Genomic DNA, 15,485 nt, shown 5'->3' with positions numbered 1-15,485 from the left:
AGGAGGCAACATGTGACAAATTGAAATATAAAAAAAGGTACTTGATGGCGTAGAAATTTGATATATGCCTTGACTGCAAATTCTTTGCATGCGCCAACCGTTTTCACACTCGACCTAACTGCCACTACTAATATAGTAGGTAGATGCTTTCCTTCAGATAATTCTGTGTTCTACTTTTTTCTACATCTTAAAACAAGGAGGCAGATTGTCTGCCCTTCCAATACCATACATTTTTCATCCCTTCCTATTTGTACGGTCACGGTTAAATCACGTCAATATTTTATATTTTTATTATTTTTTATCTTATTATTTTTATAAAAAAATCAATATAAAATGTTGACATGATTTAACCGTGACCACACAACACAGGAGGGGATGAGAAGGGTATGGTAAAAGGAGGGCAGACAATCTGCCTCCTTAAAACAATGGGAAAGTAACCACGAGCTGGTGGCTCAATGGTAAAAAAACGGATTTCAAGGCTTTTTTCAAATTAAAAGCTTGAGGTCTCAGGTTTGAAACCTGCTGCTTGAAACCTGCTGCTGATGTGGAAGCTATACTTGTAACCAAAAAAGACTAAAATACCTATATTAATTTTTCTAGCATTCCAAAAAGATAAATAATCGTAACTTATTATCCGTTGTCTTAAAAAGAAAGAATTGGAAAGTGCAATTTAAGAAAGAAAAAAAGAAGAGGAAGAGGGAAATGTTACTTGTCCAGTTGTGCTGATTACTGCAGGAGGCAGAAAGTACCATGGAAAGACGGTGATAGGGGGGACTCAGAGGAGTAGATGAGGAAAGCAGCCCGTAACCACCTCTCCCACCTGCCCAACCAGAACCAGGACATGTGTCATGTTATTGTGTCTATGATTATGACGTCACTATAAAGCCATTTCAATCAGAAATGATTAAACATGGTCCCGTCCAAAATTATAATCTTGTAAAAAAATTAGTTTTAAATTAACCGTGTCAAACCATACTTATATATCATATACAATCGAATAAACTAAACATAACTCCTCAATAACTTATTAGTTTTAAGTTTATTGGTTAATTAAAATATCTTTGCTGTTGTATTTGAATCAATTATTGCACCTGAGGAGTCGAGCCCCGAAAAAGGCTAAGGAGAAGGCTACATTTGGCCAACCTGATGCCCCTTTAGCCAAATAATGGTCTAGTGAGGCTCCACAGACTTATAACCCAGTCATCGGTTGAGATGAGGTTTTTAACAAATCATGTCATTTGTTTAGCTTTGAGACCTTTAGTGCTCTCCATTAGACATGACCTAACATCGAAAATATGACATTCCCCACTAATGATATATGGTTAAATATAAAATAAACTTAAAACAAATAATGTATTGTTAACATAGAACGTCACAACAACAACTATAAAAATAAGTATACGTACATTGATATGTCGTTTGGACAACATTCCATATGATAGTTATGTATTTTAACTCGGGAAGTGATATCCACACACCTTTTTTTACTTCTTACACACTCTTCTAATTTTCAGCCATCGGATCAGATGGATTAAAGAAGATCAAGGGACAAAAATTAACAAAGAGTGTGTAGAAAGTAAAAAGAGATGTGTGGATAGCACATCCTTTTAACTTTCTAGCTTGAATGGCCATATGACAACAGTAAGTGAGTCTCCAAAAGATGGGACACGTAGCCGTGTCGGATACTCCAAGTAGCGGACTCCAATCACATGGCGGTGTTAGTAGCCAAAGAATGTTGACCTGACCTGTCACCTCCGTGGGTCTAGGTCCTCCTCCTCGAAGAAGAAGATGAAGAAGAAGGAACTGCAGCAGGATGGGCGCCTGGGCCCAGAGATGTTTGTGTTTAGGTTCATGAAGCGTTTCGGGCCACATTACTAGGGCTTGGCGTACTCTCCGGCCTGCTGTTCTATTCAGTCTATTCAACCGAGTTACCGGAGAAAGATTTGCATGAAATGACGGTGTCACAAACTTATTATTATCTCGAGCGATTTATGTAAAAAAGTTAAAACGCATGGTGTTTCAATGGTGTATGTAAGTTCTTCTCGAGCTACAAGAGCTATGTATTTAGTATCGACTTGAATACTTGGCATCAACAAATAAATGGGTAGGGAGAAACAATGTGATTTTTCGAAAATTCAAAGAACTTTCGTGAATATACAAACGATAGTAGGGAGGAACAAAATTTTTGTGCAAATTAGTTTCGTCATTCTATCTATTGTCTTTCTGTCAAATTTTTTGCTAGTACGATGATGTGGCGTGCAAATGGATGGCTCCAACTAGATTAATCATAAAAAAACCACTCGCTATATAACATTCAAACATTGTCACTTAAAATTGTTTGCACATATAATTAAATAACGAATTACTCTTTATAATATAAGGACAAAGGAGAAAAAAACAAAGGAAAACTAATGAAAATGACTTAAAAACTTTGAGTTTTAATCAAAATGACAAAAATGTGTTGTAAATGAATAGTATAAGAAGTGACTTTTTAGAGTAAAAATGTTTCTTTCGTTAAAAATGAACAGTACATGAAGTGTTTCGTTAAAACTCAAAAAAACAACGTAATTTATCGGTAATTTGAGAGAGGGACTAGCTTTTGAGGAGGATTTTTTTTTTAACAAACGATAATATCTACATTAAAGAAATGGGAGAGTGGGCTAAGTCTTACAATGAGTTTGCATAATGATGCGGTTTAGCTTCACCTTTGAAGAGAATCGAACCTAAAAATTCTTAGATAAGTAAAAAGAAATACAGTGCTTGAGGGGTTAAATAGTAGAAAGTAGCAATACCGGCCAACTGCCAGGGTCCGCGTTTGCGCAGCCAATGAGAAGCGACGCAGTGTCACCCAACCAATTGAAAGCCTCCACCTAGACAAAGCCACGTAGAGTTGGCGCTCCCGCCTATATCAACGGTCTCTCCGCCTTTCCTGAATTGTGGGAGTTATTTACCCAGAATCATTCTGCTAATATTCTTCTGGCTTCCTCTTAAACCTTCTCATCTGAAACCCTAATTATCTTGCTTCATTTGAAAAAAAAGAGGGGAAGAGAGAGGAGGCCGGATCAGGAGGTATTTCCGGCCACATTTACTTATTGGGGGCTGAAATGGAAACGCACGGATCGGGGCTCCGGCGCGTGTTGGTGTTCGGATTCTGCGTCGTCGGAATTTGGTCTGCTTATATCTACCAAGGCGTGCTTCAGGAAACCCTGTAAGTCTTATTTTTTCTTTCTATCTGCATTTGGGGATTTCCCAGATCACGCACCCTTGTTTTGGAGATTTTCAGCTCCTGAAATTGTTTTCCGAATTGATCGATGAAGTTAATCAAAATTGGTGATGTTGTGATCTTTGTTTTTAGGTCCACGAAGCGATTCGGGCCAGATGGGAATAGGTTCGAACACCTTGCGTTCCTCAACTTAGCCCAAAATGTGGTTTGTCTAATCTGGTCATATATAAGTAAGTTTCAATCTCCCTGAAAAATCTTGAATTTCTTGTATTGTGGATTGATTTGAGCTGAAGAAACGAATTGGGTGATAATATTGTCATGTGGGTTTCTTTGAATAGTGTTAAAGCTTTGGTCTAGCGGTAATGCTGGAGGTGCGCCTATGCGGACGTACTGGAGTGCCGGGATTACTAACACGATTGGACCCGCTATGGGGATCGAAGCGTTGAAGTATATCAGTTACCCGGCTCAGGTTTGCTTTCCAATTTGGATCCAGTTGCCCAAATGGGTAGCATTAGAGAATATATAGTAAATGGTCAACATTAGAGAATATAGTAATGGTTATAGGAAGAATTGATGGTTGTGTGTCCTAGGTCTAGTTTACTTGATTTGAGTTTCTTAGGATCTAATTAGCGAGGAAGCAAATGATTGTCATATATGTTATGGAGCTGTTCATTTCCTCTGGATAAAATCATTGGCAGAAAATGGTTTAGGGCCGACCCTGTTATTTTGGATTAATGACTAGTTGAGTTGAGTTAATCAGGGTGTTGAATTGGTTGTTGAAGGATTGAGGAGAATGGAGTTTTGTGAAAAGTTTCGTTCTTGTGGTTTTTAAGTAACGCCAATTAAAAGGATCTATAGTTTTGGATATTTAAGCTGTTCTGTTTACTTGCAGGTCTTGGCAAAGTCCTCAAAAATGATTCCAGGTCAGATATTTTCAAGTTTATTACTCTTCTATATCTTACTAAAGCAAGCATGTTACTCATTATTAAGTTCAATTAAGATTGTGGAATATCATACTGATTAGATCAACCTTTAAATTTCGTACATAAATAAGTAATAAATGGTTATTATTTGTATGCAGTGATGCTGATGGGTACTCTAGTCTACGGCAAAAGATACAGCTTTCCTGAATATGTTTGTACTCTCCTTGTTGCCGGAGGGGTATCCATATTTGCACTCTTGAAGGTGAGGGATGGTGTGTGTGCTTGTGTGTATTTCTTGAGAATGGAACGAGAATTAAATAATTTTTACGTTTTCTCTTTCAATTTTCCTTCTATAAATTGTCCTCAATGAATTTCATGCAATTTATGCAATTTATGTTGTTGTTATTATGTTTTTCTCATTCGGTCAATTCCAGACTAGCTCAAAGACGATTAGCAAGTTGGCACACCCAAATGCTCCCCTTGGATATGGACTATGTTTCCTCAATCTTGCTTTTGATGGATTCACAAATGCTACCCAGGATTCAATAAAAGCAAGGTATACTTCAGAACAACATCATCTTTCTCCTACCATTTAACTAGTTGTTGCCTTTCTGTTATTCACTGACTGGATTCTTGGCGTTATTTAAACTGTTTATCAACATTTGCAACCCCCTGCTTTCGAGAATGCTTGAGGGAGTTTTTATGCCGATCCTCTATATATTGTTTATAGAAATAGATCTGTGAAATTGTTACGTTGAGCCATCCGTACATGATTGATATGGAGAATTCAGTCTCAAATGTCATAGCTTTGTGTTTGCCCAGGTATCCAAAGACGAGCGCTTGGGAAATAATGCTAGGCATGAATTTATGGGGTACCATATACAACATGATCTACATGTTTGGCTGGCCACATGGCAGCGGATTTGAGTCGGTTCAGTTCTGCAAGCAGCATCCGGAAGCAGCTTGGGACATTTTTCTCTATTGTCTCTGTGGTGCAGTTGGGCAGAACTTCATTTTCCTAACCATAAGTCGTTTCGGTTCCTTAGCTAACACCACCATTACCACAACCCGCAAGTTTGTAAGCATCGTGGTGTCTTCGTTGCTGAGTGGCAATCCCCTGTCAACTAAGCAATGGGGGTCTGTCGTCATGGTGTTTTCTGGGCTGTCGTATCACATCTACCACAAGTGGAGGAAATCGCAGAGAGCGCCGAAGAAGAGAAAGCCAATGTAATAACAATTTTGATCTTACATATTCAAAACCCTTCTTTCCCAAATTTTACATCTCTTGTTCTTTCCCTCCATAACAATGGCAAGTGCCTTCGCCCATGAGCGGTAGGTCTCGGGTTCGAGACTTGGGAGCAGCCTCTCCATAAATGGGGGTAAGGCTAGCCGACATTCACCTCTCCCAGACCCTGCGTAAAGCGGGAGCCTTGTGCACTGGGTACGACCTTTTTTTTTTTGTTCTTTCCCTCCGTAGTCGTCACAAGCTATTTGTAATGTAATTGAACAGACCCTCTATAGCTATAGAGAGAGTATTCTCAACTTTTTGTAATGGAAGTCGCAAGGAAGTAGTAGCCACCCCTTATATTTGTACGGTTTCTCATTAGTAATGTTTTGGTGGCAATCAAAGAGTTGAATTATCGTAATGGGATGGATGTCGAGGACATCTTGAACTACCCTGGAGTAAACACAACTTCAGAGATGTTGACTGACGAACAAACTATTGAGCGTCGTGGGAAGTGATCAAGGTAATGGAGTCGAAGACGATGGTTCTACTATGGAGCCCGTTTCGCAAAAAATAAAAGCTCTCAGAGCGGCGATGACATTGAATAATTCGAGATGAAAAATCCACACCATACCTTCTTATCATGTTAAGAAAAGTTAGAGATGAGATCAAAGGTGACATCAATTTCAAAAATAAACAAACAATGATTGAGTCATATTTTAGGAAGGCCTCGTAGTCGAAACATAAGCACTGTATCAGAAAATTATTAATTTATATATTACAGGAGACCTATATAAATTTTCTATAATGTATTGTCTTATGAATTTAGCGAATTATTAATTTAGCACGTTATTCCCAAATCAGGACTGGCCAAACGGATTATTTAACTAAGGTTATTAATTTTATTACTGGTTTATCCTTGAGATCAAACAATTTTATGTTGGGGTTGAGAGGTCAAAGGTGCCAATTTGTGCTCGTATACCTTCACTCGAGAAAGTTTACAGCAAATGATTACAAGTGCCCTTTATTTTGTAGAGATTTCCCTCCCTCTTTTACCACTTTGCTTTTCCTTTCTTCCTAATCATACTTGTCCACCACCACCACCAAACACAGTTTTTGGTCTCGCTACCCTTCTTCCCCACTTCAACACACTATCAAGACAGAAGAACCGAAGACTGGGAGCTTCCTTCACGCCTGCCATAACCCTCTGGTAAGTAAAACCAATGGCTTCCTTCTTCCTGGCTCAAATTTTGCCTACTTTTACGCCCATTTTCTTTTCGGATTTCTTGTTCCGTTCCTTATTTTGAATGAAACTCATTCATCCTGCATCTGTGTGCGAGTCGGTTTCTTAGTTTTCTGATGCTGAATGTTCTAACATTACTTCACACTTCCTAGATGTGTTCATCTTTGACACAAGCGATAGTTGGGGAGGGGAGATTCAAACTCGGCACCTCAGATGCAAAGGTAAATATCTTGACCAACTGAGCTATGAGCCGCTTGATTAGAGATGTGTTCATCAGTTCATGTCTTAATTCTAGGAAGAAAGAGTAGAACAAAAGAAAGAAGTGCACACCAAAACCAAAACCATTTTCACTCCAATTACATTAAGTTTTGTTACATCAGAAATCATGGGGGGAAATCAAACCAAAGAAGGAAAAAATATCAACCTATTATGTACCCGTTTTCCACGCCGGAAAAACGATAAACAGGAATCCACTTGAACTGGTTAATCCTCTCTCATTTTTTTTCTTGTTTTCTTCTTCTTCTCTTTCTCTCTGTTTTGTTTTGATCATGTACTCTAGCGGAAAATATAGGCAAGCTGCCTATGTATACTTACAGTAGTCTTACACTCTTGAATGACTAGGGACATAGCAGGTTCTGTACAACTGTAAAAATCAAGGCCAAAAAATGGAACACTCGGAAAACATATCGGATGATGAGAGGCAAACTAAAGAATGACACACCAAACACACAAAAAGCGAGTACCGATTAGGAACTCTGAAGGAGGTAACTCTGCATAGGTCAAAATAATGCAGAAAACTATGTTAGATACGTTTGCAAATGCTAAAATGCACCATTGCATTCTAGATCTGGGTTTTGGGAAGCAGATCTTTACCTGCCCATTTGTAAAATTTTAGGCTGGAATGGCTGCAATCCTAAGAAAAGAGGAATCCAAAATGGACACGAACTCAATGGGCCATGTAAAATTTCTATATATGAGGTGGTGGATCAAAAAGGTTGGTTATAGACTTTGGAGGAGGGATCGTTTGCAGGGTGGCGGTTGTGAAGGATTGGTGCTTGGGATGGGGCAGGGGGAGTCCTCTCCAAGCGTTTTGAGCAAGAAATTCCTCTCCTGAAATATTCAACACATAAGTGGTCAGTCTTAATCCATACAATGTCATGCATTTGTACCATAAGAAGTTAAGAACTTGTTCTATGAGGCAAATAAGAAGCCACAGAGACTGAGGTTTCCAAATTTAAGCTTGCGGGTAGAATTTTGGAACAAGGCTGGCTGAGCATGGTGGCCAAACTATTCTAATGTACTTGGATTTCAATAGTTCGTGGTGCATATTGTAAATGAAAGCATAGTTTTGTAGCTCCTATTTTTTTTCTAACTGATGCAAACACGCGTCTGTCTAAGATGCCTAGAATCGAATATTTGTGTTCTGCTATATGTTTTCTTAGCATCACCTGGACATTGGTTAAGCATTGCATTGCTTCACCTAGATTCCAGCGGGGTGACTTGAAACAACGTTAAGCATCATTACTAATACCACTTCTTCTGCAACCATTAAAACTAATAGCTTATTGTTTAATAGAGTTGAACTTCTGAGACAACTTACACTTTCAGAAAATTTTGGGCTAGGAATTCCTGCTGCCAAGGATCTGAACAATGGGACAACTTTAAAAGGAGAAGTGAACTCGGTATTTGACAACGCAGAAACAACTGCGTAGTCTTTTCTTCCTTCATCACATGATGGAAATATCTCTGCGGAAAGAAATATTAAATAGGTTATCAGCAAATCTGATTGAGTAGGAAATGTGATCAGCCAACATATCTTATATGTTAATCCATTACCTTGCTTTTCGGAAACAATCCCTTTCTCACAATCACCAACATCATTTTGCCCTTCAATAGGAATTGAGTGTGACCCTAGTCGAATCTCCTGATTCGGTGAACCTATTTCAACTTCATTTTGTTCCACTTGATAGCATTCTGTTTGGGACAGAAGAGTTGACCCTGTACTGTATTCTGAACTTCCTGGAGAGTCGTCGAATAGATCTGGCTGCCTGAAATATATATGTCACCAATTAGATGGTGTACAGTGGTTTAAACATGCTCATATAAGAATAGTAGTCTAAGTCACATTTCTTACTGCCAAGATGGTCGGCTTCCCTCAGTAGTACTCCTTAAGTCCTCTAACAGATATTTAAGATCTTCGAGTTGAAAATCAAAATCGTCAATTCCATAACTGAGGATGTCACTATCTTTGCTTTGATTCAAGAAATCTTGGAGCACCTGAATATCACATTTGATGTATGTTAGAGGATATGCATACTCAATTTGGCACCAGACTTGAATCTGTTTTACTCTCTGAACTAGATATGGAGGAATCCAGTACTAAAGGCATCTGAATATCACATTCGCAATATATGTGAGTTATATGTATATTTATATGTTCCTACGATTTTTAAAAACCAAGCAATTAAATGTTAATTGCTCAGTCCACAGGACCACAGCAAATGGATAATTATTTCTCACCATCCAAGCATTTTCAAGACTCTGGTCTGTGTTCTCTGAGTTAACTTTTAATGCCAGCGAGCTGAGCAACTCCGCTTGTTGCATCAAAGCAATTATCTTCGGGTCATCCTTCTCGAGAAATGATCCTTGAAACTTGCTATTTTGTTCTGCTGATAAATGAACGTAAGAGTGACCTTAGAGTTTTGTAGTTGAAAACATATAAATCAATGCATAATGAATTTTCAAATGATAAATAGGCCAACTTTCTGCTGACCCAATACAAACAATTTGCTTATGTTCTCACACATTTCCTGCAATGTGCTTTTCAGGCATTGTAAAGAAATCTGATGAGTTGCCGAACAAGTTTCAATTTGAGGTGATTTACCATTCCCGGGGACTTCCTTGGTGCTATGCCCGTTATGCTGGTCTTGCAGATTCTCTACATTGTGAGCATTCTGAATCAACACAGTAAACGGAGGTCTTAGCTGCTGATTTATCTTTCCACACTGATCAAGTAGTCTGTCCCCAGAGGTGCAATTTTTGGAGAGAATAGGGATGTGGCTTCTCCTGCGTTGCACAAAGAATGAGTTCTACTACATTGAGCAGTAACCAAATCAACATTTTTGTACATAGATTAAAGATGTAATTTTACCTCATCTTCTTAGGAGGTGCTGTTGTTTCTGTTGTTCCATCTGTATTGAATCCATTTCGTATTATGACCCTTTTGTCATTTTGATTAATGTACGAATTTGCATTTTCTTTAGCTAAGGCCTCATATTTTGCTCTCTTCTTGCACAAAGTTGAAAACCGGTTTTTCACGGCATTGTCAGTTCTGCATAAGGAGGACAATTTATGATCTTAATTGTGTCGTTAGATCGAGCTAAGGTATTTCAGGAGGAGAAAAAAGAAAGCTAATATACCTTCCTGAAACCACCTTTGCTATTTCTGTCCATCTGTTCCCGAATATCTTCTGAGCCTGCAATCCGATCACCTTGAGCAATTAGGTTTCTACCACATCCAATGATCCAATGATGAGGGTAATAATATTTAATGCTGAATAAACAGTGGTGGTTTTTTCTGTTCAACTTTAGGAAAGACGTGCAGTGCAATCACCAGGCCTGGCCTACTTGGTCACATTACAGAAAATGATTAAATCTTCTCAACAATCAAGTTTTGATGATTTATCTTTCTCCTTAAACCATTTAAGCATGCATAAAGTGGAAGAATTTCATCTTTTTGACGAGACAATATTCTAAATTACTCTAATCTACAGCGCACAACGATATTCTAAGCTACTGTCATCAAGTACCTCGCACAAGAGCATGTCTTCCTCTGGTGACCATCCTCCCTTCTTGAAGTCAGAATTCAAGTATGTGTACCATCTGGAACATTATTTGTCAAATTTCAGACCAAAAATAAAAAATTAGCAGTCAAAACAATTAGACCTCAATAATTGAGTAGGTAATGAAAAAACAGAGGATTTCTCAGCAGAACTCAACTCAAACGTCAACATTGGGTTTGAAATTACCTTCTCCTGCACTGTCTCGTTGTTTTATCCTTGAATTTAGATGCAATGACAGCCCAACTGCACAGAAATTGATCACAAAAACATAGCCTTCAATTAATTTTCTACCAATAAAATGATAATTTAATTGAATAAATGTAAAGAAAAATTGTAAAACCAACCCAGGTGAGAAAAACAAGAAACTTACTTTTCTGTTCCATGGAGGCTTATTTGATTCCTCAGTATGTCATCCTCCTGCAACTCAAAAGAACAACCATAACCCATGTCAGAAATAAACCAAAGAAACATAATTGGGTGTCTTGATCAAAACCCAGAACTCAAAACAATCCAATGTGAGAGAAGAGAGAGAGAGAGAGAGAGAGAGAGAGAGAGAGAGAGATGAAAAGACCACCTCTTGAGACCAAGTAACGATATGGCGCTCCTTCTTCTTTGACTCCTCCTGCGGCATTTGGGTTTTTAATTTCGCCTGTCTCTCTCTCACTCTATCTCACAGTTGCTCTATCTCACAGTTGCTCACTCCTCAGTCTCTCTCTCTCTCTCTTACGCTCCCAGATGACCCCTTTATCCAAACCAAGTTGCATAATACTACTAAAGCCAGAGTCTTTTTCAGCTATATAATAAAATAGCCAAACCCCAATAGAAAGCCACACCTCAAAAGCTATCCAATCTCCTTCCGGGATTGGATTTAGTGGCCTCGGATTCTAACTTTTCAGCCGCACCCCCTTTGGAGTTCGGAGTTTATATCACAAATATATGCTCAAACAGTGCATATACTTGTAAAAACAGATTGGATTGGATCCGGGTATTCGTATTTGTACCGATTTCAAACAATTTACAGAGATTTTGGGATGAAAATACGATCAGGGGTCGTGCGAGTTTTGGGATGAGACTGGACTGGACTGGACATAACGGTGAGAGGGTGGACTGGAGAGAGGAGGAGAGGGCGAGAGCTTTTTTCAAAGTTTCTCTGTATCTTTACAACAACTAATAAACTTTCAAGGACCGTATATTTTAATAAATAAAAACCAATGGATTGTTTGGTTGCTTTAGTTTATAGTGCGCGGGTATGAGCGCAAGTTTGAAAAATAACGCTGAATTCCATGAGATGACATTAGTGCATCAGTGATGCTGGTGTAGACTTAAGCCCACAGGGCCACACACGACCACACTATTATTTTTTTAATTTTTTTATTCATATCATTATGTATTTGTATTTAGGAGTTAAATACAAATTTGGCCCCTATACTTTTGTAAGTGTGTCTAACAGAGGCAAACAATGACTTCGGATATGAATTCTTACTTTCATTTCAATCAAGTCATTGACATCTAAGCTTCTGGTTTACATTAGAGAGGCGAGCTCATTACCTTCACCTTTTACAATTTGACACCATTCAATGTTGTAGACCCAGTGCGAAATATTGAATGTTACACACGCTTCACTCATTTTTTCAAAAATTTCAAAGCATTTTTATTTTATTTTTGAAATAAACGATAACATTAGTAAGTTAAATGTTAGATTAGCCACCGACGGGGTTCGAACCCACGCAGTCATGCAATGACACAACATATTTCCAGCACTGTGGTAAAGGACTATTTGCAAGCGTTTTTATTTGTTTTCAAATTTTTGAATGCATTTTCTTTTATAAAGGGGACGTGACCATCTTCGTGACCTAACCTTCCCATTTAGTCACACACTATTTACTCTCACTCAAAAGGGCAGCCTCAAATTTCTATTTCAATTCAATGCTTCCTCTTTTCGTTTTATTATTTTCATCACATAAATCTTGCTATTTCTTTTCCCACCACCTTCAATTTTACTGTGATTTCAATTGGCCTTTCTTCATTCCCACGCCTTTGTTAGACTCGTGCCACAACCTTCTGTTTCCATTGGTTCCAAACTTCCAACCCCCACATGCGTGTGTACCGATGGGAACGTGTCCCAGCACTCAAACTTCAGTTTTACGTTGGCCTCAAATGATTTTTTAGTGTGTCGAAAACACGATTCGATATATCAAGTGTCAAATACAATTGGTTGAATACTTGAAAAAAATTTAACCACTTATATTATGACACTTGATATAACAAACTATGTTTTCAGCAAGCTAAAAAATTTCTCAATGGCTTGACATGCAGCTTCCTTTGGTTTCTCTTTTACTCCACGTTTAATATTAAAGGCGAATTCGTTTTGAAAATTTGAAAATTAAAATTTGAATTATTTTTTATATCCTCGTAGGAATTGTCTAGAAGTATGCACGCATGCTTCACGAATCATGTTAATTAAAGGTTTTTTTAATCAGATATCAGAGGATTTTGATTGCATCAATAGATTTCCCCTAATTTGTTCTGATCAAAAAGGTTTACTTACATAATTACTCTTGAACCAAGTATTTATAAGTTAAAAAAGATACGGTTTAATGTGATGGAGTATCCTAATAATATTACATAATATATTCATTATGTTGTAAATATACACTGTTGCATTGTGTGTTGCCACAAATACACTTTGTATGACACATGTTGTGCTATACAGAACAAAGTACAATATGCAAGCGCTATTTTAGCCATTAGACGTGACAAACTCACCATTTCTTTCTCCTTAGGCTCCATTTGGTACGCGGGAAGAAATTGATGGGAAATCAATCCCTATGTAATTTTCTAGGGGATGGGAAATCTGAAGATTATTTCTTGTTTGGTAATCATGGGAAAGTAGCTAGGAAGTATAATTTTATTTATTTTTCCATGTTTAATTTAATTGGCACAATAATAATAAAAAATATTTATCTTTCCCAATATACCCCTACTTAACAGTCTCATTATTATTTATTAAAGTGGGCAAATTTGTCATAAGAAGATGTAATTAAACAGAAATTACTGCTTTTCTTGGTCTCCTATGGGAAGGAAAAATGAACCAAGATGAACGGAGGGTTTCGCTTTCCCCCCCCCCCACCCCCCCCTTTTTTTTTCCCATGAGCTTGGAAGCTTTTCTCAAGACCGGACATGCCAAACATGGGAAAATAAATGATTTCTCATTCCCAAGTCCATTTTCCTGCAAACCAAACCCCTCTTTATGATATATATGGGTGATACTAGGTAGATTAAATGTGTACTCTAAATTTACAAATTAAATAACGTGTCGTCAACAAGAATTAAGCACGTTGATCAATATTTAACTAATAATCTAATTATCAACTTCCATATCATTTAGTTAAAAAATTTTAATCTCCCCAACTTACCCTGTATATATTAATATCTATCATTGAATGTGCAAATGATGCAACTCCAACTTAACTCAATAGTGTTGTCAATTATCAATGCAATTAACAAACCGTTAAATTAAATTTAGAGTTCATCATACAGCTAGCCCTAAGGACTAGTTTACACCATAATTTGTATATGCAAATTAATTAGAAATTGGGCACCGTCTCACGCAATATATATATATATATATGTGTGTGTGTGTGTGTACACAAAGTCAAAAAGAAAAACCAGGAACGGGTCATCATCAAAGCCAAAGGGCAGCAGCCACCAAGTTGCTGTTAATTTGGACCCTTTTCTATAAGTACTCCATGAATTAGGACAAACAATTTCAAATTGATGAGAAAAATAGGAGAGAAATCAGAAAAATATAACCACACATTTCTCTCTGCGAAGTGACAGAAACCTAACCATATCCATGCTAAATCTAATTTTAGATTTAAGCTTTGTTATTTTAGACTGAAAATCCATGTGGGCCTCAAATTAAGTAGCCGACTGATTGCAGGTGATCATATTAAATCACACATTAAACTAATAGTTCCACATTTCCATATCACGCTTACATTTTACTTTGATAGCATCTTACTCTAATTAATAGAAAAATGATAAGATCACTGTACTGCTGGCGTATAGGAGTTGCTGAACTTCTAACATAAGTGGTTAAGATATTATTATGAAATTTTGTATTCGACTCGACTGCTCTAACCATAATTTAATCACACTAGTATAAGATTTTGTTGTAAACCAAAAATTGATCAAATAATATTTTGAATGAGAGATACTAAGAAGACTTTCTTAAAAGTGAGACTATTTATGAATTTTCTGTCATCTTATGTTTTTAGCACAATGTATTATAATGCTAACATAAAAATTAATGATAAATTGTGAAATAATAGAAATTCCATAGAAAGTCTCACTTTGAGAGTAAAATTAGCATTTCTCTATTCTGATTTTACGTTGTTTTTGCAAAGTATAAACATCCATCTATTCCTTTGTCTAAGGAAAGGAAAACATTTCTCCATATATTATACAGACTAAACTTTTACTTATTCCTTTAACCCAACTGACCTTTTCTACTTGCTAGCCTTTGCCAGGTGGGCAAGTCCGCGATCCACCACGTGGACCAGTAAAAGATAAATGCCTAATCCTATCGGACTTTTGAAATCTTCAATTAGTGGAGCCCTACAAACGGCAAAAAACCAGAAATGGGCATATTATCAATGGTCTCTTTCTTGACAACGAAGTCTCCCGCCAAAAACATGCTATTGATTCAAGGAAGAATGCCCATGCTACTCATTCTGCATACTGTTTGAGAATAATGGTGCAATCAGAGTCAAAGAAGGGGATGTGAGACATGTATCATATTTATATGCAGAAGCGGATACACGTATATGTTATGAATACATTTAAACGCAAAGAAATGATTTTGTACACCATTTTTCTCACTTTAACAAATAAAAAAGGATCATTTGAAAGAATTAAAAGGGAGTATACGGAAATCACTTAGTTAGACATAAACTTTTTGGAAGCGAAATCTAAAAATGTTCATGTAAAATGGAGATAGTGGGAGAATGTGCTTAGCTGTAGGGATG

The 15,485-nt window shown here is 37.3% G+C and overlaps 2 protein-coding genes and 1 long non-coding RNA gene across 6 annotated transcripts; 2 read left to right on the top strand and 1 right to left on the bottom strand.

Moving 5' to 3' along the window:
• Window positions 1–2,927: 2,927 nt before the first annotated feature.
• Window positions 2,928–5,724, top strand: LOC126608667 (UDP-galactose/UDP-glucose transporter 3-like). Its single transcript, XM_050276637.1, has 7 exons — window positions 2,928–3,208; window positions 3,356–3,453; window positions 3,562–3,692; window positions 4,116–4,146; window positions 4,305–4,408; window positions 4,581–4,702; window positions 4,969–5,724. The coding sequence occupies exons 1-7, from the start codon at window positions 3,105–3,107 to the stop codon at window positions 5,375–5,377; spliced, it is 999 nt and encodes a 332-aa protein (XP_050132594.1). The 5' UTR covers window positions 2,928–3,104; the 3' UTR covers window positions 5,378–5,724.
• A 606-nt stretch (window positions 5,725–6,330) lies between these two features.
• LOC126608671 (uncharacterized) lies at window positions 6,331–9,587 on the top strand. The gene is made up of 3 exons (XR_007617941.1): window positions 6,331–6,581; window positions 6,767–6,835; window positions 9,443–9,587. It is a non-coding gene; the product is annotated as an uncharacterized LOC126608671 (long non-coding RNA).
• On the bottom strand, window positions 6,938–11,694 carry LOC126608664 (transcription factor MYB88-like). 4 transcript variants are annotated; one of them, XR_007617940.1, is made up of 13 exons: window positions 11,030–11,685; window positions 10,826–10,872; window positions 10,642–10,698; window positions 10,423–10,495; window positions 10,034–10,089; window positions 9,766–9,945; window positions 9,499–9,680; window positions 9,135–9,283; window positions 8,749–8,891; window positions 8,451–8,662; window positions 8,215–8,360; window positions 7,488–7,724; window positions 6,938–7,384 (listed from the first exon to the last, which is right to left on the bottom strand). XR_007617940.1 is itself a non-coding variant. In XM_050276634.1 (12 exons), the coding sequence occupies exons 1-12, from the start codon at window positions 11,084–11,086 to the stop codon at window positions 7,614–7,616; spliced, it is 1,410 nt and encodes a 469-aa protein (XP_050132591.1). In that variant the 5' UTR covers window positions 11,087–11,686; the 3' UTR covers window positions 6,938–7,613. The 4 variants fall into 4 exon arrangements, 3 of the variants coding, with proteins under 3 accessions (XP_050132591.1, XP_050132590.1, XP_050132592.1); XM_050276634.1 differs by having other exon boundaries at window positions 6,938–7,724; window positions 9,135–9,280; window positions 11,030–11,686; XM_050276633.1 differs by having other exon boundaries at window positions 6,938–7,724.
• Window positions 11,695–15,485: the final 3,791 nt, after the last annotated feature.

This window comes from Malus sylvestris, chromosome 16 (assembly GCF_916048215.2).
Source record: "Malus sylvestris chromosome 16, drMalSylv7.2, whole genome shotgun sequence".
Classification (NCBI taxonomy): Eukaryota; Viridiplantae; Streptophyta; class Magnoliopsida; order Rosales; family Rosaceae; genus Malus; species Malus sylvestris.
The sequence above is the reverse complement of the archived record's forward strand: the minus strand, read 5'-3'. Positions and strand labels throughout refer to the sequence as shown.

Excerpts from the sequence above, each read along its gene's own strand:
- LOC126608664 (XM_050276633.1), bottom strand. The coding sequence starts at position 11,086 with ATGCCGCAGGAGGAGTCAAAGAAGAAGGAGCGCCATATCGTTACTTGG. Across the intron at positions 10,090-10,422 it reads AAGACATGCTCTTGTGCGAG|GCTCAGAAGATATTCGGGAA; the intron begins GTACTTGATGAC and ends ATCGGATTGCAG. Across the intron at positions 9,284-9,498 it reads CAAGGAAGTCCCCGGGAATG|CAGAACAAAATAGCAAGTTT; the intron begins GTAAATCACCTC and ends TTCATTTATCAG.
- LOC126608667 (XM_050276637.1), top strand. The coding sequence starts at position 3,105 with ATGGAAACGCACGGATCGGGGCTCCGGCGCGTGTTGGTGTTCGGATTC. Across the intron at positions 3,693-4,115 it reads ATATCAGTTACCCGGCTCAG|GTCTTGGCAAAGTCCTCAAA; the intron begins GTTTGCTTTCCA and ends GTTTACTTGCAG. Across the intron at positions 4,703-4,968 it reads CAGGATTCAATAAAAGCAAG|GTATCCAAAGACGAGCGCTT; the intron begins GTATACTTCAGA and ends GTGTTTGCCCAG.